This window comes from Delphinus delphis, chromosome 15 (genome assembly GCF_949987515.2).
Source record: "Delphinus delphis chromosome 15, mDelDel1.2, whole genome shotgun sequence".
NCBI classification, from domain to species: Eukaryota; Metazoa; Chordata; class Mammalia; order Artiodactyla; family Delphinidae; genus Delphinus; species Delphinus delphis.
In genome coordinates, this window is record NC_082697.1 from 7,919,407 (window position 1) to 7,943,201 (window position 23,795).

Genomic DNA, 23,795 nt, shown 5'->3' on the forward strand with positions numbered 1-23,795 from the left:
CCTCCAAATCTCAATCACCACTGCTTAATCTTTTATAATCTGTTTGCCCCCAGCGAGCAGGACACTTCTAGCTGCCCTCACCCCTAAGCAGGGTGGTCAGTCTTCTTTGACGCTCCGGTATCTTGTTATCTTTTCCCCACTATAACTGTGCACTGAGAATTCTCAGTTGGTGTTTGGTTTCTCCCTCCCAACCCCACACAGACTGAATTACTGGAGCCGAGATAGTTCTTTAGCTGAATCACAATCACCTGGAGGGCTTGTTAAACCACTGGGTTCCACCCCCAGTTTCTATAAATAGTTGTTGAAGGCAACTATTCTATCCATCATCTCCCTCAGCATCATGCCCAATGGAGAAAATGATTTTTCAGGGTTTAGTCCTGCGAAAACCTTTGCATCTGTAAGATGTGTAAGATTCTACACCCCCCCCTCACTACTGCAGCCTCTGTCTCCTTTGATGGTTCTTTTTCTCCCACCTGCATTCTTTCCTAAGTCCTCTTCTCTTCCATTACAAAGCTACCTGGGCTGTCCAAGGTATGGCCCACTGACCAGCAATATCAGAATAATCTGGAAGCTTATTAGAAATGCAGAGTCCCAGGCACCAGCACGAACCCACTGAACCAGAATCTGCGTTTAAACAAAATCCCCCAATGATGTGTGTGTACTTGAAACGTTAAGAAGCACTTCTCTAGGATGAAAATGGTCCTAAAATATATCTCCCCAGTCCTGCATGGAGTGGAGACAGCCCCAGGTTCACGTGGAATCTGGGAAGTAGGGGCTCAAACGCAGACTCCCGCCTGTATCCTATAGGCCTGTTCCCCTCTAAGCCCCGACGGCGCGTTGCTGCCCGGGCCTGGTCGGTCAGCCGTCTTCCGCAGGCCCCAGGACGGGTCGCTGCAGGCAGGGGTTCCCAAACCCACTCTGGCTCCGTAGGCCTCGACCTCGGCCCACCTGTCTTCCCAACTTTAGCGTTATGCCGCCGCCGTCTAGCGGCAGCTCTACCCAGAGGCAGCAGCGCCTCAGGTTTAGCCCCGGCAAAAATAAGTTTCAACCTACCTTTCCAAGAGCCAAGTTTACATCGGCACAGGACTGGCGTCCTAGCAACTCCAAGTGTCCAAAGCCAAACTCATGCTCTTCTCTCAGTCTCCCCTTTCCTGCTGAATAGACCAGACACTTCCGACTTTCCTGCGTTTGTTAACCATTCCACGGGCTTCCAGGGGTCCCCCAGGCTTCCGGGGGTCGCACAGGCTTCCGGGGGTAGCAAAGCCGAGCGTGCGCGGGCGCCCGGCAAGTATGCAAATGAGGGGAGTAGGCGGGGCGAACTGGCGAGACGCTCTGTCCAATGGGTGAGCGGCTGAAGATGCCAGCTGGAAATGTGGTCCCAATGTTTGGCCAAACTGCATTTATGTGAGAGCTCCTGATTTTATTGTGGCAAGACACTTAAAAAATTTTTTCTTTTTTTTTTAACTAGGAGCGCCAAAGAAAACGTACTGCAGGCTGTACTTGGCCTGTGCTCAAAACCAAGTTCTCTTTGGTTTCTCCTCCTTCCTGAACCTTCATCTCTCCAATCACTGTCAAGACCTACGTCTCTCACCTTCTCTCCAGGTCCTAGCCTACTTTTCTTTTCCTCTGCCAACTGGATCTATGCACCAAAGAAAGTGCAGTAACATCTGGTATCCCTTCCTCCATCACTTTGTAGTAAAACCCACCAATCAACTGCCAAATTATTCTAAAATATTGTTCCAATCATATATACCACCTTTCTATTCAAAGCCCTTGAGAAATTCCCCCTGGCCTCCAGCTGTCAAAACTCTATATCAAATGGCATCCCTCCCCAACACCCTCCAACTCCCCTAATTAGTCGTGGTTTTGAGTAGAGCTCTTAAGGCTTGGATAAGCCTAGTGGTGGTTGTAGAGATGGAAAGAAATGGACAGATTTGAGAAGTATTTAAAAACTAAAGTCAGCAGGATGAGCTCCTAAGATCCTCACTGCAGAGCAAATTATCTATTATTTACTTCCTATCAATGCCTGGATAAGACGTAGCATATTGTGCACATGAGTTTGCAAGCCAGCAGCCTGATGGTCAATTTTGTTCTACAAATATCTTTCGTGTAGCCTGCATTGCTTTAAGAAAAAAAAAGTTGCACTTTCTAAAACTAGTAATTGTATATAAAAATCAGGATTACTGTCCAAAAACAGTGGTGACAAATCCAGATCAAAACTTCTACGCGGGGCTTCCCTGGTGGCGCAGTGGTTGAGAGTCCGCCTGCCGATGCAGGGGACACGGGTTCGTGCCCCAGTCTGGGAGGATCCCACATGCCGCGGAGCGGCTGGGCCCGTGAGCCATGGCCGCTGAGCCTGTGCGTCCGGAGCCTGTGCTCCGCAACGGGAGAGGCCACAACAGTGAAAGGCCCGCGTACTGCAAAAAAAAAAACAAAAACAAACAAAAAAACGACGCGGCTGGATTTTATCAGATGCAGTACATTCAGTTCACAGCCTTCACCTTAGCCCAATGAATTTACTAATAAAAATAAGAAAAGGCTGACGGACACTTTAGGAATGAATTTAAAATGGGAATCAAATATTTCTGATGTCCTTCATAAATTTACTTCACAGGTACACTTTAAAAAATAAGGTATAAAGTTAGCAATAATGTATCCCCCTCCCTCCCCCCATTAGATGTTTGGTTTTTTTGTATTAGGCTTATTCACTAATGTGGTTACAAAATTTTCAGTCCTGGCCAGTTTATACAACTCAGTTTCTGGCACATAAGTCAGATGAGCCTTCATTGCTAACATTTCTAAAAGGTTCAATTTTAGCCAGCCTCTGGCTGGATCTTCCAACTGGCCCTCCAGATTCATCCATTCACCTCCCCCGGGCCCCACAAAAGACCGACTTCTATGGACTACCTCTGGATTCCCAATGGGTTTGGCCAATGGTGGACACCAGCTGGCTTTTGGAGGGAGAATGAGGTCAGGGTGTCCAGTCTCCTGGCTCTGTCATTGCAGGGATGTCCCTGGCTGGCTGTGCCCCTCTTCAAATGAAGGCAGCCCTTCCCTGAGCTCCAGAGTGAAGGGGGTGGCTACTCCCTCCCCACCAGCCTCTGTGGGTACGAGACACTCCTAGTGGCTACCCTCCACCTTTGGAATCCTGGCTCAAATTTTCTCCAACTTTTCTAATTTGAGGGTGTTACCTATTTCCTGCTACAATACACTTCCCCAGTCTCACACTTCTAACCAAATGCACAGAAGAAAACATATCCTTCTAAGCGTCATTTTCTAGAATTTGAATATCACTCTTCGGGAAAATTTGCAGCAATTTAGAAATTTGCCTTGGGCTTCCCTGGTGGCGCAGTGGTTGAGAGTCCGCCTGCCAATGCAGGGGACACGGGTTCGTGCCCCAGGCCGGGAAGATCCCACATGCCGGGGAGTGGCTGGGCCCATGAAGCCATGGCCGCTGAGCCTGCGGGTCCGGAGCCTGTGCCTCGCAACAGGAGAGGCCACAACAGTGAGAGGCCCGCGTACCGCAAAAAAAAAAAAAAAAGTTTGCCTTTAAGTCGTGAAGAATTTTAGAATTATATATTCTACCTTTAAGCCTGAATTGTTTCTAAACGTTTAACCAAAAAGATACATATGCAATGCTTAGCCTTGAAAGTGAAAAAAATGACATTTCCTCTAAAACTATGGACATTTAATCCTGGAAGTATCCTCACTTGGGTATTATGATTCCTCCATTGGTATTTTGGCATATCAGTGCCACCTGCTGGAAAGTTAATACAATTAGGTCTTCTAAATCCCAAAACGGTTATCTTTTGCAGGGGCAGTAGGGAGTAAATGTACTCCTTAAGGAAAAAAGTCTTATTTTTAAACACACAGCTGCTTAACTTCCACATCATTATCAATACAAACCCCAGTTAATTACAAAGCACTAAAATAAAATCTAAAACTTATAATTTAAAAAAAACCCAAACATCTCTTTCTTTTGGTGTATCTCTGTTGTTCTGCTCTGTGTATGAAGTTCAACATGCCTCACTTGTCTCAGCATCATCTGGACTCTTAAACCAAGACCTATATGTGAAATACATACGCTTAGATGTAATATATACTACACATATTTAAAGAAAATATATACATATGTTTTAGTATATGACAAAGTTCTAGTTGTGAAGTGAGTAAAAGTAGACAGATGTAGGACCGGATCTTTCTGCAGTGCTTTTACCATCTCTAAGTGGCAACTGAAATAGACATAGTAGATGAACAACATGACACATGTTAACTGTTAAATTTTCTTATAATAAAAGTTGCACAAATATTCTAAATGATAATATAGAAACGTAAACGATTGCTTAACTGATTTTAATAACATGACATAAAGCCCCTACACTTGATATAATTGTTATGCAAAATACATAGATGAATACTGTCTTCTTTTAAAAATATAAAATAAATAAGCAAGACATGTGAAAATAGGCGTTTCCATTAAATAAATGAAAATTTTAAAAAAAGTTTTGCTTTCCATATCATTTGAAGAAGGGAAATTATCATTTTAAACAATATTCAAGTTTATTAAACAAATTAAAAAAAGTATTATAAAATGTTTAACTTTCATCAGCTTCAAGGTTTATGTTACTCCCAAATTTTGCATATAACTGAACTTTCAAATCTGCTAACACCCGCTGAATTGATTCCACTCTGGATTCTAAGGCATCAATTTCTTCTTGCAAATTTTTCTGGAAAAAAAAATTAGTTTAAATTAATTCTCTTCAGTTGGATGATTTCTGAGCATCTGTGGATGAAATAATATTTGGGAAGAATTTTAGGTCAAAAACTTTCTAAACTTGGACAGGCAGCTAAATAACACTGATAATTAAATCTAAACCAAAAGTCTGAATGTGGGGCATTTTTCATTCATGATCTACATTTGCTTATTATAGAATAAATCAAGCTTTTCTCAGTTTTGGCTGACTTAAAAAACAGAATAAAAGAAAGAAAATTAATTCCTAAATTATCATATCCTAATAAAGAAAGAATGACATTCAAACATTTAGGGTAAACAGTTTACCACGGGCCTGGCTTCTGACACAGCCTTTTCCAACTTCCCACAAAAATAACTATGGAACTAGAGGAAATGATAAAAATTCACACACTCACCAATAATTAAAAGTAACAACTTATTGTCAAAACCTGGCAGAGGGCTTCCCTGGTGGCGCAGTGGTTGAGAGTCCGCCTGCCGATGCAGGGGACACGGGTTCGTGCCCAGTCCGGGAAGATCCCACATGCCACGGAGCAGCTGGGCCCGTGAGCCATGGCCGCGAAGCCTGCATGTCCGGAGCCTGTGCTCCGCAACGGGAGAGGTCACAACGGTGAGAGGCCCGCGTACCGCAAAAAAAAAAAACCCAAAAAACCTGGCAGAAATTTCCCTAACTACGAGGCCCCTGGAGTTAGACTTTGAAAGAGCAGTAATGAGAGCCTCATTTATGAAAGAGCAGCTTTGCCACACAAAATGCATGCAATGTCAGAAATTCCTTCCTGGCCAGGATCAAAAGGATTTTTCCTAAACATGACAAAGAAAAAAATGGAATCACACAAATAATATATGTACCCATTAATATCAGGAACAAAAGAAGAATGCCTAGTATTGACAACGTTATTATTTTAGAAATATGGCCAGTGGTTCTCAAAGGGTGGCCCCCAGATCACCTGGAAGCTTGTGAGAAATATGAATTCCAGGGCAACACTCCAGGCCTCCTGAATTAGAAATTATTGGGGTTGGGCTCAATAATCTGAATTTTTAACAAGCCCAAATGTTGTCAGTGAATCCATACTCTCACCCAGGAATTACACTTCTCTGATTATTTCCTTAAAAGAACTTTCTACATGTGAACAAAGGTTTAGGTTTAAGAATGCTCACCACAATATTCCTATAGGAAAACAGCGAAAACAAGTTAATGTAACAACAGGAGGACAGTGGGCTGAATCAATGTCCACCAACATGACATTGAACAGTCATCAAAATTGATGTTTTTAAAGCACGTGTAGCTGGCCTAGAACAGGCTCCCAGTGAAGATCTGCTGGATAAATGAACATTAAATGGAACAAGATAATACCCAATTAGGACATTAAGTGACCAAAACATGAAGCAAAAATGCACAGAGAAAGAGGAGGAGAGAACATAAAAGAAATACATGAAAATGTTTATTGTGGATGATTATCTCTGGGTAGTGGGATTATGGGTGACTTTTCTACTTTATAATATTCTGTACTTTCTAAATACTATTAACCTAGAACACAGGTTCTGGAGGCAAAGAGGATTCCCTTTGTCATTTTGAGGAAGTCCCATAACCTCTCTAAGCCTCGATTCTTCTTCAACTCTCAATTGGGATTCCCAGTATTATCCCATAGAGTCATCGTTAGGATTAAACAAAATCATGCTTACAAAACATTCAGAGCAGGCCTGGGACATTGTAAGAATGCATGAAACATTAGCTATCATCCCTTATTTTCCATTACACCTATAATTACACATTCTATTTTATAATGACATAAATCCTACTTTAAGGCTTAGACTTCATCACCCAGGGAGGGACTCCAACATACCTTTGCTTCTTCTAACATTTCTTGTGTTTCTTCTTGAGAATGGCTAATGAAAACATCACCAATCTGATAAGGTATCATTAAGCAGTCGTCGTCTGCAAGCATGATATCCTCACAAGCATCTTCTAAATTCTGGAGTTGTTTCTGTAATTACAAAAGTGAACGGCAATGAAGAATGTATTCAAAATTCCCTAATAGAGGCTAAAAGCCAATTTTAATTTGGGGACCTCAACTCTTTGAGGGACTCTTCCACACAGGTATCATCATCACATTAAAATAAGTTTCTTACATTTTTAGATAGCATTTCATAAGGAAGCACGTAGCTCACTAACACACTGTCCTTTAGATAGTTCCAGATTGCTGTAAGCCCCCTGTGGCGGACAGTGGAGGTATCCATGGCCACTCAAAATGTCTCCTACTTTGTTTCCCACCTTGTGACTTCTGCCTTCTTATAGTAGAATAAAAACACAAACACAAACCTGCATTTCTCAGCTTTGCTTGATGATAGGATGAAAGCAAATAATAACATAAATTCCACTAATCAAAGACACCTGAACTGGACTTCAACCCAGGAGAGCTGCATGAGAAGAGGCTGGGCACAAGCCTCTGACACACAGGTTTGGGCACGGCAGCAGCCCAGTGTTCCAAGGACTGAGGGGCAGCGTCCCCATGGTGGAGGGGGCAGCTGGCTCTGGGATCAGTGGCGACAACAGCAGCTCCATCACCAGCCAAGTTCTCTGGTTCTGGGACCTGCTCCTAGACCCTCAGCCGAGGGTCACACCCCTCAACAATCTGTACGCTATCTCACCTCCCTTAAACAACGTCTTCCTTCTTAAACTCACTAGAGTGCATTTTGTCATCTACAACAAAGAGCCCAGACAGATATAATCACATATTACTGAATTTAGTTTTAAAAAGCTATAGCATGAAGAACTTTTATTTTTCTTAAATAAGATCTGTATTTTCAGTACCTTTTTTACTTCTATTTCTTCCTTCAGCTCTGTGATTCTACTTGTATTCCGTGCAAATTTGTTTATCTTTTGTTGATCTTCAAAAGTAACGTTGACATCTTCTGCAGCCTGAAAAAACATATACATTGTTTTGTAGAGTTCATTTTAATGGAGAAGTTATAGGTTAGCTTTTAATATAACTCTGAAATAGCCCAATAAACTACTTGCCCTCAGAGTCCAGAATCACGAGAGGTACAGAACATCACAAACACAGGCCTTACTAAGTCTCTGCTCCACAAGCTTAAGGCTTGTTCATAAATCTATAACCTCTTCTGATATGCTATGGAGTAATGCCTAACGTGCAAAAACACTTCAAATATAAATAACAATTAAGAATAAGTCCTGAATCGACACAGAGCAAAACTGCACTACCTTTAAAACTATTTTCCACCAGCCTCCACAGCTGACGGTTGTACCAGAAAATCAGAAACAGGGAAGAAATCTTGAGAGAAACTCTCCAGGGACTGCAGGCTTTGTAATAAGGAAGTGACAAGAACAGGAGTGTACCCATTTCTGGAGATAAATATAACTCAATTCAAACTCTTTTGAGCTGTATGGCACAAAATAAAAACCCAAGGAAAAAAAAAAAGAAGAAGTCCTGAATCAAGTCAGTCAACTTTTGGCCTAGAGCAGAATTTTTTAAGATAGCCCAGGGAACAAAAGTGATGTGATAATTAATTTTGGTAAATGCCTCAGACTAGTTTATTCTCTCAGAGTTAAAACTTGCTTAAGTTTATTGAGGCTATCAGAAGTCTGTTTCTATAATTTTTAATCTAACTGATACACTGGCTTGAGGGTCACTATGCATTTCAGTGACTATATTCCACACACACACATTAAAAATTACGTTTAATGCAGAACTTGTTTATGTGTCTTAATTATGAATAAGGTGTAATTCACTGTAAAATGATAAAAATTGAATATTTTTAAACTATGTGATTAAATTTGTAAATAAAATTAGACTACTTAGACAACAAAGTATCTATGAAACCATATAACAGCTAACATTTACTGAGCATTTATTATGTACCAAGAACTTTCTAAGTACTTTATTATCTCTGCTAATCCTCCAATCAGTCTTATTAAGTAGGATCATTAGTACCACTGTTCTACCGATGGAGAAAGCATGGAGAGGTTAAATAATTTGCCCAAAGCCACATAGCAAGTAAGTGGTAAAGCTCGGTTTCAACACAGGTAATCTGGCTCCAGAGTCCAGACAGGTCCATGAGCTCTTGGAAATTAAAGGCAAAAGTGTGTGTGTGTGTGTGTGTGTGTGTGTGTGTGTGTGTGTGTGTGTGTGTGTGTGTGTGTGCGCGCGCGCGCACGCGCGCACGCGTGCGTGTGTGTTTATACACGCAATCATGTATACCTAGAAGAGGAGGAGGAAGTCCTTGGTTTTAATCAGATTCTCAAAGGGACACCTTTTTTTTTTTTTTGGTTCCTTCCCCTTTCCTTTTTTTTTTAAATTTTATATTGGAATATAGTTGATTAACAAGGGACTATATATTTTTTAAACATTTTTTAAAAAATAACAGACTTCCTTAGAGTTTCCCCTCATTTATGAAAGAGGAACACGGGCACTTGATGATAATCTAAAGCAGGAAAGAGACAGATATAGCTTCAACAAGGACTATTTAGGGCTCTTTTGCCAATAACAGTAATGGTTCACAATAACCACACCCCATCCTTTCACCCGGTCTCTCTTGACAATTGACTTGTATTTCCTTTATTTGAGGCAACCTGTTGTCTCAAGCAGTACGGAGCTTGGTGATCAGAATATAAATGCAGACACCTAGAATTCAGCCTTCCTCTGACCCAGGCTCTCATCACCCAATACACACGCATCAGCCCCATCATCAGACACCCAGCAGATATCTTGAAAAAAAATCCTTTACGGTGGGATATACGTATAGCTTTGAATGTTCACCCTGGTGCATAATTTTTACAAATATGGAAGTTGGGAAACACTGAGCTATGCTACAGAAGCCAAAGCAAAGCCCATATGCAGATATGTTGGCATTCAAGTCATTTGCCTGCACAAGCAGTCTCAACTCTCTCAGCCAACAGGGAACAGAGAATTCTAGAGTTCCTGCTCCTGCAGAATTCAAATATTGAGTCCTTGAAAGCCTGAATATGTATTTACAGATGCACTTGTCATGGTGAGGCTTTACTGGGGTAATCCCCATGAAAGCACCCAGCACAGGGCTGAAACACAACTGAGGCTTAATCCATTGTTTCTGAGCTTGAATCTAAATCATGTTCCATCAGACTCACCGACACAGGGTTTCTGAAAAGTTGTGGAGAGTCTGGCCACCTGCCTTCTACCTTTCCAAAGCAGGCGTTTCCTGCTGTAGCCTCACCAAACGGCAGCCCCCAGCACACGCTGCACCCTGGAGTTCATTTCCTTAATGGTGGTTTTCTCCCTGGGGTTAAGGACTCAAGTCGGGGTGTGAGGCAAACACACGCGCTGGTTAAACCGCGTGCCACCCAGGGAAGGGCTGTTTACTGTGGAAAGTGAGAAGTCAGCACCCTCCCTGATTACAGCGGTGGCTTCCGTTTTAATCTCACTGATCTAGAACACTCCTATGTTGCTGGAAGCTCCATTTGGCAGGGAGGGAGTAATTCTAAACTGGGAGTGCACGGACTGTCAGAGGTCCATTTACCCCTGAAACTATGCAAAATGCTGTGTATTATATGTGCATTCTTCTGGAAGGGTCTTCATGGCTTTCATCAGATTCTTAAAGGGACCCACGCCCCCAAAGGTTAGGAGAGAAGCCCGATGTAGTTAGTACCGCTCACGAAGCCAAAATAACTCAAGGAGGAAGGAGTTACTTAGTAGTACCAGAGTGGTGGAAAGGGTAAGAGTGGATTCAAATCCAAGGAAGCAGGAACCTTAGGCAACTTGTTCAGTTCTCTGGAGCCACCTCAGGTTTGTCATCTGTAAAATGCGGAAGCTATTCCCACCTTGCAGAGGGGATAAAATGAGCACCTAGCATAGGGCCTGGAGATGGAGCCGCCTTTCAATAAATGACAGCTAAGTGCTTTATTTCCTGAATAACGTTTACCAAAAATCATTACAAAGAAGAACAGACTCAGACCCAGACCCAGAGGAAAATTCTGCGAGGCTTAAGAGAAATATGACTGCCCAAGATTCAAGGTGAAAGTTAAAATTCCCTGAGCTATGACTGCACCCTCACCTGGAGCATCAGCCTCTCACGGAACCCTGGGAGGAAAGCGACCCACCCTCAGTCATGCCCACACTGACTTTGGGTTTCACCAGCACAATCTGGACCCACAGCAGGGTCCCTCAGGTTCTAAAGACCTAGGAGGAAGTTCCGGCCAATTGTAGTCTGCTTTTATTTTTGTTTTTTAAAGGTATCTACCCAGTTTCTACAATATAAAACTTTGCTTTGTATTTTTATTCACCTTCCCTGTGAACAGTCATTCATTTAATAATTACTTAGGGGGCTTCCCTGGTGGCGCAGTGGTTGAGGGTCCGCCTGTCGATGCAGGGGACACAGGTTCGTGCCCCCGTCCGGGAAGATCCCACATGCCGCGGAGCAGCTGGGCCCATGAGCCATGGCCGCTGAGCCTGTGCGTCCGGAGCCCGTGCTCCGCAATGGGAGAGGCCACAGCAGTGAGAGGCCCGCGTACCGCAAAAAAAAATTACTTAGTGTTTCGTATGTACGAGGTACTGTGAAAGGAGGGTATTCATGAGTCCTCACCTCAAGAATACTGGCACGCTTATATTCTAGTGGAAGAGGTGTGCAAAAAGTAAGCGTTTCTGCTAGGTGGTGATACATGTGACAGTGAAAGCAAAACAGTTTAGGCGGTGGAAGTGTTGAGGGGCTGGGGACTGAAGGGAAGGCCAAAGGTGGCTTCTCTGAGGAAGAGTCATTTGTACGCAGAACGATAAACAGAAATCGGACTGCAGTACCTTCCACGGCCAAGAGCCAGGTCTGAGAAAGCAGAGCTCTGGAGATGACACGACTGAATCATCTCATCTAACTTCTCACCAGAAAAAGTCATGACCCACTGGGAGGTAACGGGTTATAAAGCACTCCAGACTGCAAACAATTTTCCTTAAACTCCAAGGGCTATCCTGTGATATTTCACTCTCACACATCGGCATGCCTCTGTTTCCTCTTACAGACGGCAGAGAAAAGAGGCACATGTCGCTAACCTATCAGAAATCGTCCACAGCACTGGAAACACCTACAGGAAGATGTTGCATCTATGAGAGTCTTATTAAGATAAAAAAGAAAATCTTATGTTTTGGCCGCCACCTACCCCTCTATAAGTTATTTTACCACCATGGTTCAGCCTGTCCCCTGCCCCGGTTCTCTGTCATCCTGGCCATCCTTTTATTGAATGCACACAGGGCCTTTGCAGGAGGTACTCCAACTTTCTCTTCTGCTCCTCATGGAATCCTACAGATCACACCTTCTCAGGAAAGCCTTCTCTGACCTCAAAGCAGACCTTATTCCAGCCCTCATTTCACAAGCCCCTTTCTTCCACAGTTCTTATCGGAGTTGCAAATTTTACAGTTTTCTGTGTGACTGTTGATTAACGCCTGCCTCTCCCCAAGAGGGTAAGTTCTACAATGCTGTAAGGACAAGGGGATAAAAACTTCATATTGTTCACCATTCTTATGTCGATCACCTAAAACTGAAACTGTGCCGTAGACCATGCTCAAAAAGTTTGTTAAATGAATGAAAGGAAAAAGTGTTGATCAAGAATTTTGCGATCAAGCCCAGGGTTCAAACCATTCTTCCACCATTTCCTCAACGTTTACTTCATCTCTCTGTACTTTAGTTTCTACATCTGTCGAATGAGGGTGAACCACAACTAGTATCTTCCATGGAGTTAAAGGCCATACCTGACAGAGAGCCCAATATAAAAACAAAACAGAGGCCAAGTGAATCTCACATAGCTTCTGTCAATCATCATGGCCCTAAACCCAACTCTGGTACCTGATAAGAATTCGTGGATGACAGACCAGTAGAATGAGCAACTCACCCCGGTTTGCCTGGGGCTTTCCCAGTTTTAGCACTCCCTCCATCTCAGGCAAACCTGGGTGGATTGGTCGCCCTACAGCAAGTGCAGGAGGGCTTAGACTATGAGGTGCCCTTGAGCAGGAAAGCAATGGAAGCACATTCCCATGTGGTCTTAGAAGTGGAATGAAAGGAAACACACACAAGACCTACAAAGCAAATCCCTTCAGCCAGGGAACTCTCATCAGACAGCATGGAAGTTAAAAACACAGGCTCTGGAGGCAGAACATCTATGTTTATTTATCTAAATCCTAATTTTGCCTCTGTGCTTCAGTTTTCTCATCTGTAAAATAAGGTTAAACATAACATCACCCTTAAAGGAGTGTAAGATTAAAATAAACAATGTATACAATGTGCTTAAACCGGTGCCCAGCACACAGTAAAGCCTCAATAAATATCAGATATTATTTCCTTGTCCCTCTCCATTTTCTTTCTATCTAGATTTCTTTAAGCATCTGGGTAGACTTAACAAATTATAAGTCCTGAAGACGCGTTCTGCTTGCTTAGTAGGATAAAAGGTGGGCTGTGGGAAAAACAAAATAACACCTGAGTTTGCACTCCACCTCTGCTTATTAGCTGAGTCACTTTGAAGCCGCTCACCGCTCTAAGTTTCTCCGTCTGTAATGTGGGGGAAAAACGTGCCCTTGCTAAATTGCTGTAAGGATCCGTGATAATAATAAACGGACGGCTTCTGCCCCGGCCCATCGTCTATCCTCAATAACAGATGGTTTTAGCCTGGAGGGCGCAGGGGCACCGAGTGTAGAGTTGAGTGGCTCAGGGGCCAGATAATCCGGGGATTGCGGGTTCCTGCTCTGCTCCTTACGGCTGCGTGACCTTGGGCAGGTGACTCCACCTCTCTGGACCTCAGCTTCCTTGCCTGCAAAGAAGGGTACCAGACCGCCCACCCTTGTGAACTTGTAAGGGTTAAACGTGACGACCCAGGTAAAGTACCTGCGTTATGGCCAGCCGCAGTCAACCGGACCCTTAGGCTACCCACACCCCAAGGACAAGGACTGGGCAGCGGGATCCTCAGACTCTCCAAGATCATCCTCAGCTCCGCCAGAGGCGACCCAGAATCCTCTAAGGGTCCCAGACCCCAAGACGCCGGGCGCGGGCAGGCCTCGCCCCGGGGCCGCCCTCAGGGTCGGGAGTCTCGGCCCCGAGCCCCGCGCCGGGCTTCAGAGCTGCGCGCCCCCTGCACCCCGCGGCCGGCCCCCTGCGGCCGACCCCCGCCCGCCGGCCGAGCATCCCGCAACCCGAGCGCCCCACTCACCGCCTTCTTCATGGTGGCCGCCATCTTGGGACTGGACTACGGCCCGAGGCGGGGAGGGCCGCTAAGGTGTGCCTCGGCCCCGCGCCCTCCCTCGCTCCCCGACGACGCAGGACTCCCGCCAAACACAAAGTGGTCTACTACTTCCCTCTGACTGGATCTTCGATCAGTGATTCCTAAGGTCTGGGACTCGGGGAGGACATGTAACCTGGAAAGACTTGGTACGTGCCAATTAAAGGGACAGGCGACTCCCTGTGGGCCGACAGAAACTGGGTGGGTGTGGCGAGCGGCCGCAGCTCCAGCAGCGGGCAGCAGGGGGCGCGCGAGAGAGCAGAAGGGCCGTTCCTTTCCACCCGTCCCACGAACCGTGGAAGAAATACATATCCCTAAAAAAAGAGCTAAGAACGAATGACCTTGGCAATAGCGTGAGAGATGTATGTGCCCTGATAATTCAGATGATAAAAAGGAGGAAGTACTCCTAGTAGTTAATTTTTTTCAACAATATTATTCAGCAATTACTGTATACTCTGACACATGTGCCTCCCGATTCTTAATTTTTTTTTGTCTCAGGATCCCTTTACACTCTTAAAAATTTTTGAGGACCCTGAAGAATTTCTGTCCTATATTCTTCAACATTTATCATATTAGAAGCAGAATTTTTGAGTGTATTTATTAATTTAAAATAATTTTAAAATCCATTTCATGTTATTGTAAGCAACATTTTAAAATTAAAGATAACCATATTTTCCAAGACCAAAAAAAATATTGAGAAGAATGACAGTTTTACATTCTTGCAAATCTCTGTAATGTCTGGCTTAGTGGAAGTTTGGATTCGCATACCTGCTTCTGCGTTCAACCTCTTGCAATACGTTGTTTAATTGCTATATATGAAGAAAATCTGATCTCACGTAGATATGTCGTTGGAAAAGAGAGGCCCTCGGGGATCCCCTGAATAGGTCTCAGGGACCCCAGGGGTTTGAGAATTGCCCTGGACAAGCCTCCTTTCTCGAAGTCCCAATTTCCTCTTCGGGAATTGAGGATGAGGGGGCCTTATAGCAAGCACACCCTACCTTCTCTGCCACAGCCCTTAGCCCCACGTGGCATGGCCTGCTCCGTCAGGGTCCCAGCTCCAGAATCCAAGCCCTTTGCATTAGGTCTTCCCTGTGCTCAGCTCATGTGCGCTCAATATATATTTGTTGAACGACGATGTTTTTTTTAGGGTTGGATCTTTTCACAGGATCTGGCCTAGAGTGGAATCTGCATCAATGGCACTCATTCATTTAAAAGATCACTAACTAGCTAAATGTAAAGGCGCTGCAGGAACAGACAGTGGAGGGGGAGATAGAACACAAAAGGGCAAAATCATTACAGATGGTGCCAAGCCCCTGACGGGGGAAACAAATGAGGTGCCGAGACAGAGAAGAGCAGAAAGGGGTGGTCCCGAGGGGCTCTTTGGAGGTGGCCGCTGAGTGAACAGAGAATGGGAGGAAGAGAGGAGAGGAGGGGTCTCTCATGGAGGAAGGAGCTTCCTGGGCTGGATCAGCAGCTCAAAGACGTTGTCTTCCTGTGTTCAGACTTCTTTAATAAAATACCGCAGACCGGGTGGCTTATGAACAATAGAGATCTATCTCTCACAGTTCTGGAACCTGGAAGTCTGAGATCTGGGCAACAGCATGGTCACGTGTGGGCTGATTCACAGCCAGCACCTTCTGGCTGGGTCCTCACACGGAGGAAGGGGCGAGGGAGCTCTCTGGTGTCTCTTTTGTAAGAGCACTAAATCCCTCTCGTGAAAGCTCCACCCTCCTGAACTCCACACCTCCCAAAGGGCCCACCTCCTAATACATCACATTGGGCATTAGGATTTCAAGGTATGAATCTGGGGGGTGCAGAGAGACGCAAGCATTCAGACCAAAGCAGAAGTTACGGCTCCCAGCTGGATATGCTGTCGTCCTTGGCCTTCCCTTTATCATCACAAGACGGCTATTGCATCCGCAAGAGTCATGTCTTTATCCAAGAGGTGCACAAGCAGAGAGAAAAGGGGTCAGCATGCACCTCTCTGCTTATGCTTCCTCTGACTCGCTCTCTCTCACTCTCAAGGAGAAATGTATTTCCTAGAATCTCCTAGCCCCCTTGCCTTTATGTCTGTCTTACACCCGCCTCAATCACTGGCAAAAGCTACCGGATTAATGATTACCTTGAACAATGATGGCTAATTCCTCGAGGCTGGACATATGGCTGCTGAAAAAGAAAACTAGGCTGGGTTTCTGGAAACAAGGAAGGGGAAGAAGGAAGTAAGGGTTGTTGGATGAACAGCCAGCAGGGTCCTCTTCTTGGGAGTTCAGTCATCAGACGGGGCTGTTCAAAGGGCTGGGCAGATAAGGAGAGTGTCATTTAACCTGGACAGACGGACAGTGGGCAGAACCGACCCCAACCTTAGTGCTGAATTGGCTCCCTCTGGTTCCAAAGTCTTCTTTCTCACTCCATTTCCCGCCGTCCCTACCCCCGTGGCTTCCCAGCCCACAGCATCCTTTGAGCTAATCTCCTCTCCTGCAGGAAAACCAGTGCTGCAAGTACAAGTGGGGACTTTTCAAGTCTTCTGCTAAGCATCCTCTCATTCCGTAATATTGAGTATTTCCAACATTTGCTTCTGTTTTTTTTCTCCAGCTGGAGCGGGTCCGTACTTGTTTGGACTAACAAAAGAAAGAAGCCTGGGGTACAAATGAAAACAATAGGAGACTGCAGGTCAGGAAGGTAAACCCCAATAAGCACTTGAAAATACTATCCCCCAGGGATGAATGAACACATTCCCTTATACCAGGTTGAAAAGTGGCCACCCAGTGACTGGATGCAAGATATGGGTTGTTTTCGGTTGCTTTTTTTTGTTTTTTTTGACGCATACAGTATTTTTTTTAATTGAACCAACATTTGAAACTTAGGAGATTTCACTCAACAATGTTAGAGTTTTTATAGAAACAGACTCACAGACTTAGAGAACGAACTTATGGTTACCAGGGGGGAAGGGTGGGGTGGAAGGGATAGATTGCGAGTTTGCGATTGACATGTACACACTGCTATGTATTTATTTATTTATTTAATTTATTTTTGGCTGCGTTGGGTCTTTTGCTACTGCGCGCGGGCTTTTCTCTGGTTGCAGCAAACGGGGCTACTCTTCGTTGCAGTGCGCGTGCTTCTCACTGTAGTGGCTTCTCTTGTTATGGAGCACAGGCTCTAGGCGCGCGGTAATTGCAGCACACGGGCTCAGTAGTTGTGGCACACAGGCTTAGGTGCTCCACGGCATGTGGGATCTTCCCGGACCAGGGCTCGAACCCGTGTCCCCTGCATTGGCAGGTGGATTCTTAACCACTGCGCCACCAGTGAAGCACCACACTGCTATAAAACGGATAACCAACAAGGACCTATTGTATAGCACAGGGAACTCTGCTCAATATTATATAACAACCTAAATGGGAAAAGAATTTGAAAAAGAATAGATACATGTATATGTATAAATGAATCACTCTGCTGTACACCTGAAACTATCACAACGCTGTTAATCAACTATACTCCAATATAAAATAAAAAGTTTTAAAAAATAATAATAAATAGAGTTTTATTTTGCTTGAGCTTGTAAAAGCAGCATTCCGGTGACCTTCAGCCCCCATTCCTGTGTGCCAGCAGCTGCTGGTGCTGATTGGACGTGGCCCATTTAGCTCACAGGCCCTCTCCAGAGTCCCCACAGGTCCCTACCTGCCTCATCTGTGTGCTTCCCTGTCAGGCCTTCCAGGCGTATGAACTTGGCTACCCCCAGGCTTCTGTTCTAACAGATCTAAATGAGGGGGTTTGTGCGTGCCTTTGTTTGACACCTGTCCCATGCTAGATGCTATTGCAAAAAGAGAGCTGAATCAAACAAGGTGCTTTGCAGCAGGGAGCTTACAGTTGGCACACGTACATCGCTACAGATCAGAGCACCTGGGCTGCAGCCCTGAGACCACGCTGAGGTTCCTGTGTCTGGATGGGGCAACCAACGAAGCCTCTGGAACTGATCAATAAGGGCAGGTGCTAGGCGGTGGGGCTACAGCACTGAAACAAAGAGACAAAATGCCCTGTTATATGCAGCTTACATTCTAGTGATGGGAGACAGACCATACTCAAAACATGTAAGTATGTTACACAGTATGTTAGAAGGTGCTATTCATGTGGTATTAATAGCTATAACAAGAACACATAAAATAATAACAAAAGACTACGTAACTACCAGTATGAAAACTCCATGAGGAAGATACAAGGATAGAAACGGCAAGTATGTTGAAGGGGAAAAACAAAAGACAAAAACCTCTGTTTGAATTGACATGTAAGCTACAAAACTGTCCAGACACGTCCCAGCTTAATTTAGATTCTGTCACAAAGCGATAATGAGCTCATTTCATAGCCGTACGTGCATGAGTGCCCTCCAAAACCTGCAACATCCGTGCCAGGCTCCCGGTTCTAAGACTTCAAAGAGGAGTGAGAGGCAAAGAGAAGCCAACCTCTGTGATCACGTGGTAATTTACTCATTGCCTGCAGGGGGCGCCCGAGGATCGTGGTAGCCTTCCCCAGACCTGAGTCACTCAAGTCCACTTGGTAGTTTTATGCCAAAACACCAGCAGAACTAATTTTTTTGTTAATTTAAACAAATAATCTCTCTTTAAAATTTAGAATAAATATATTTTAAAAGGGCATTTAAACATCTCTGACTTAAAATGAAAACCAGTTTCACCTGCTTAAAGGAGCAGATCTTAAGCAAATCTCCACTCTGGGAGGCTCGGAAGAAGTTCTTTCAGCTGAGATTTGATCGAAGCTTGGAGAACTAGGGTCAGGGCCGCCTCGGGAGTGAGTGCCTCCTTAAATTCTCCACCTCTAGGCCTCTCGCATGCTTGGCCCTAATCCCTTGGGGAGGCAAGATGTCCCCTCTTCAACCCCCCACCCCCCGCTGTCGAGGGGGTGGCAGCAGCTCCCAAGGCCCACAGGGACCTGGCAGGAAATGTAAATTGAGTGAAGCCGGTTAGGGAGGGACCACTCCATCCACGGGGACTCAAAGCCACTAGAAGTTCCCCTTTTTACCAGAAATACAGATTTTCTTTTTTTTTTTACACGAAGTCTCCTGGTGTCAAACTCTTTACTCAAATCTCTTTTCAAATAAATTCGAAACTTTCATTTGTACCAACCAGATGGAGAGCTCAGGCCACCCACCCATTTGTGACCTCTGGTAAACCTCTCCAGGTGCACATCTTCTAGAATGTTCTTAGGACCAAAATTTCCATCCCTAAATGCATTTTCATGGATCAGGGACTCCATCTCTTACTGGAAAATGTCCTCCCTAGGCTGCCTGATTATTCTCTCCTGAATTCACCTCCTTCCTGCTTTGTTCTGTGATCATGAACTTCCTGTGTCCCTGCATGACTCTTGACACCCAAGGATGTCTTTAAATCTATCTTAAGATTTAATCCAACTCCTAAAGCCTTCCTTGGTTCTTGCTAACCTCTTCCATCTTTAAATTCTGCCCTTTTGGGAATTCCCTGGTGGTCCAGTGGTTAGGAGTCTGAGCTTTTAATGCCGAGGGCCTGGGTTCGATCCCTCATCAGGGAACTAAGATCCCATATGCCATTCGGCATGGCCAAGAAAAAAATTAAAATTAAAATGTCGCAATCTTGATTTAAAAAAAAATAACTTAACAAAAAATAAATTCTGCACTTGTTACACGATTTAGTACTTTTCTAAGCTACCACCGTATATGCCTTACCTTCTCTATCTTGTACTTCTTTTGACTCTTCTTGGGTAATGTAGTCAGTTTGGACTTGGCTAAGCTTGAAATCCCTGCTTGAAATTCTTCACTGCCTTCTCATTGCTCTTAGTTTATAGTTTTCTTACCAGGGTCTAGCCTCCTCTCACTCATTTCATACTGTTTTTCCCTCCACTCACTATTCTCCATCCCTTGGGCCTCCGTTCTGTGAATGCCACCTGGTCCCTTCTGCCTCAGAGCCTTTGCCGCCCTCCGGGCCTTATTTCTCATTATTCACCTGGCTAAAGTCTACTCATCCTCAACACTCAACCTCTGTGTCGCTCCATCAGGGAAGCTCTCCTTTAACACATCTACCACCCAGAAAGAGCAGTATCCCCCACTGAAGCACCCTTGTAGCCCTCCCCAGCACGTTACGTTTTGAACTGTCTCCTCGTTATACTAGGAGCACCAAGGGAAACAAACCATGCTTGTTGCTTCATCTCTGTAATCACAACACCAACAGGGAAGTAGGTGCTTGACAAATATTAGCTAATGAATAAATAAATATGTGTATGAATGAGTGACTCTGTATTTAGGAATTCATACAGTAATATATAATACAATACAGCTGTTGATGAATTAATTCAGTAACAATGTACAAGAGTCCATAGAGTATTTCCATTCACCTTTTTTTTTTTTTTTTTTTGCTAGTATATCTAGTAAAACAACGTACCTCACAAATTGTCATCATGTGGACTCATTGCCTGAATAGCTCTTTCCTCCAGATGGGTTGTGATTCCAGAATCTGACATTTTTACTTTTCTCTTTACAAACCCTCAGGAACTGTCCACATTCTCGTCTACACTCCACAAAGCAAGATTGCACAAAAGCAAGGAACCCTCTCTGTCTTTGGACCAAAGTATAACCACCTCTCACTAGTTTGAATTCTCAACTTAGTTTTTACTGGTTTTTCCAAAGCCCTCCAGTGTATGCACTGGCTTAAGGCCTGTATAAAATAGGCCATGAACCAAACTGTTTATTTCAAGGGTACACGCTTATAGCGATCTTGATGTTGAGAAAGGAGTCAGAGCTTGTTGAAAGGAGCAGTCACGGCATATCTTCAAATTAAAATATAAATTCCCAGACTTCTCTGGTGGCACAGTGGTTGAGAATCTGCCTGCCAATGCAGGGGACACGGGTTCGAGCCCTGGTCTGGGAAGATCCCACATGCCGTGGAGCAACTGGGCCCATGAGCCACAACTGCTGAGCCTGCGTGTCTGGAGCCTGTGCTCCGCAACAAGAGAGGCCACAACAGTGAGAGGCCCGCGCACCGCGATTAAGAGTGGCCCCCACTAGCCGCAACTAGAGAAAGCCCTCGCACAGAAACGAAGACCCAACACAGCCATAATTAAATAAATAAATAAATTTATTTAAAAAAAATATATATATATATATATATATATATTCCCTAAATTCCCTAGTGTGATTCATTCAACAAGGATTCGCCCAGAACCTGGGTTGCCCTTATCACTGAGCCAGGCAAACTCTTCACACAGATGCTGCTCATAAAAGGATCTGTTTTGCAACGAAGTGGGCACCTTACGTATTTGTGACCATCTAGTAACTCTTGAACACGTTTCTCTATATTTGGGGTAATTTCCAGGTCATGGGTGTCAACTCTCCATTCTAGAAGTCAGAACTCAATTTCCCAGCATCCCTTAAGCTAGGATGCCGGTCTGTGGATTTAGGTCCAGCCAATCAGACTCACCAGTGGGAGATTTTGCTCTAAGAGAACCAATGAGAAGAGGTGCCAGGTGCCTGGGGAACCCACTCCTGGTGATGAGGGTAGTCCAGCAGGGGAAGCTGGGGCTCTCTGAAGCAGCAGGAAGACAGTCCTAGTAGAAGCCCTGGCCTTAGTGACTCAGGCTCGGAGGTGCTGAGATTGTAGCAGCCAGCAGTCCTGCAAGGTCATTTCAACGTCGTCCCTAGATGTTTGCCTCCACCGTGGATTCCTCTGCCCTTACAAAGAGTCTGTGTGCATTCTGACCCGCTTTTCCAATCTACTACAGGGGTTATTTACCACAAAGAACCTAAAGAGGTGTTATTTTTAGAGAAAAGTTATTCCTTTGTTATTATTGTAAGTTCAGCCAAGACAATCATGAAGGGCTGAAGGACAAAGGGCTGTGATATTCTTTAGGCTGTTTTGCGGTGCTTCTGATGTGATAACTGCAGAGGTGAAATTCTATCTGAGAATAAAAAACTATTGGCGCACACCAGTTACAGCCAGGGACCTTGTGCTGACTTTTAAGGTTTTTTATCGTCTATAGCACACACTCAAGTAACCTGTAGGTTGCATTTGTGTCACACTGACACAGACTTTAATGAAGAGATGAGGCTGAGGGGATAACAAAACCACACAAAGTCAACCGCAAGCCCCCAGACCGGCACGCCACCCACCATTACCACGTAATAAGCAGCTATACGGGTTACACGTGTAAGTGGAAAAAACAATCAAGAGGGAGAAGTGATGCCTCAGCCACTGCTTAATGCTTACAAAGCCTCGAAAGGCATCATGACTAATCTCTTTGGAGAAACCTGGTTCCTTTTTGGCGATAAACAAAGGATAAGATGGAGGATGTCGTGGCAAACCTTGCTGTCAATCATTGATGTCTCTTTAGTCTTTCTCAGAGCAAAATACTTTGCAGGCACTAAGGCTAAGGAGAGGAACAAAAAAGCAACCCCTGCCCTCATGCTCATACGTGGCCACCCGGGAAGAGAGACGGATGCTTAGAAATGCTTAGAAAGCAGCATAAGAAAATGAATGAGCACTTTTATTGTTTGAAGAATAATTATATTCCTGGCCACCTATTCTGAGAAAATAAGTCTAAAACCAGAAATAGACTCTGTACAAGAGTGGTATTAAAGCAGTTAGTTTATAAAAATGAAGCATATGAACTACCCTCTGTTCAGCCTATAAGACACCCACAGTGACATGCATGTATCACAATGACAGTTTTGAAAAGTAGTGACATGAAAAACCATGCTGAAAAACAGGTAGCATGCGAAATTCCCAATTCCAATTTTATTCTTAAAAACATATCTGTATATGGGCTTCCCTGGTGGCGCAGTGGTTGAGAGTCCGCCTGCCGATGCAGGGGACGCGGGTTCGTGCCCCGGTCCGGGAAGATCCCACATGCCGCGGAGAGGCTGGGCCCATGAGCCATGGCCGCTGAGCCTGCGCGTCCGGAGCCTGTTTCCCGCAACGGGAGAGGCCACAACAGTGAGAGGCCCGCGTACTGCAAAAAAAAAAAAAAAAAAAAAAAAAAAAAAAAAAAAAAAATCTGTATAGATATAGGTAGATATACTTGGAAAAATATAGAGATGAAACCCATAAAAATGTTGCTATGTAATAGTGATTTGATATCTAGGTGTCAGGGATTAAAGGTGACTTTACTATGCATCTTCACAATTTTCTAAATTTTTGAAAGTGAATGTGGATTACTCTTATATTCATGTAGAAATTAATATTAGCTGATACATAATAATGTAAGATGTAATGGTAAGTGATAACAGCAAGCTATAAAATGGACATGTGGTGATTCCGACTAGAATTTTAAAATCTACCCATAGGCAGAATACATAGAAAAAAATGTCTAAAACTATTCTCAGTAGTTGTCACCAGGTGGTGACATGAAATGCAATTATTTTTTCTTATTTGTACTTTCTCAGGTTTCATTTAATGATTATGATCACTTTAATAATATTTGGGAAACTTCTTTTTAAAAGACATGACTGTGCTATTAACCTTCTCAATAAAGATAAAAAAGGTTAGGTAATTCTCACATTCCACCAATCACAGGACCTCAATCATCAGAAGCAAAGGATTTAAATCTAAATAGGTTCTCAACATTATCGCCTTAAGTTTCTGAGAAGGAACAAGAAGCTTTCTGAGATGTTAAACAGTTAACTACATTTTTAAAATGTTTCTGTAAATTTAATCTTTAATGTGATGAGCACAAATCCCATAAAATATGATTGCTATAAGAAATTACATTTATTCACTTAATCTGTAAATATGTTTGCTATAAGAAATTATTTTGCCAACTTAACCT

The 23,795-nt window shown here is 44.0% G+C and overlaps 1 protein-coding gene across 1 annotated transcript; it reads right to left on the reverse strand.

Annotated features, from left to right (window-relative positions):
- Positions 1-4,337: 4,337 nt before the first annotated feature.
- PFDN4 (prefoldin subunit 4) lies at positions 4,338-14,153 on the reverse strand. The gene is made up of 4 exons (XM_060032662.1): positions 13,929-14,153; positions 7,563-7,670; positions 6,595-6,735; positions 4,338-4,727 (listed from the first exon to the last, which is right to left on the reverse strand). The coding sequence occupies exons 1-4, from the start codon at positions 13,950-13,952 to the stop codon at positions 4,596-4,598; spliced, it is 405 nt and encodes a 134-aa protein (XP_059888645.1). The 5' UTR covers positions 13,953-14,153; the 3' UTR covers positions 4,338-4,595.
- Between the last annotated feature and the right edge of the window lie 9,642 nt (positions 14,154-23,795).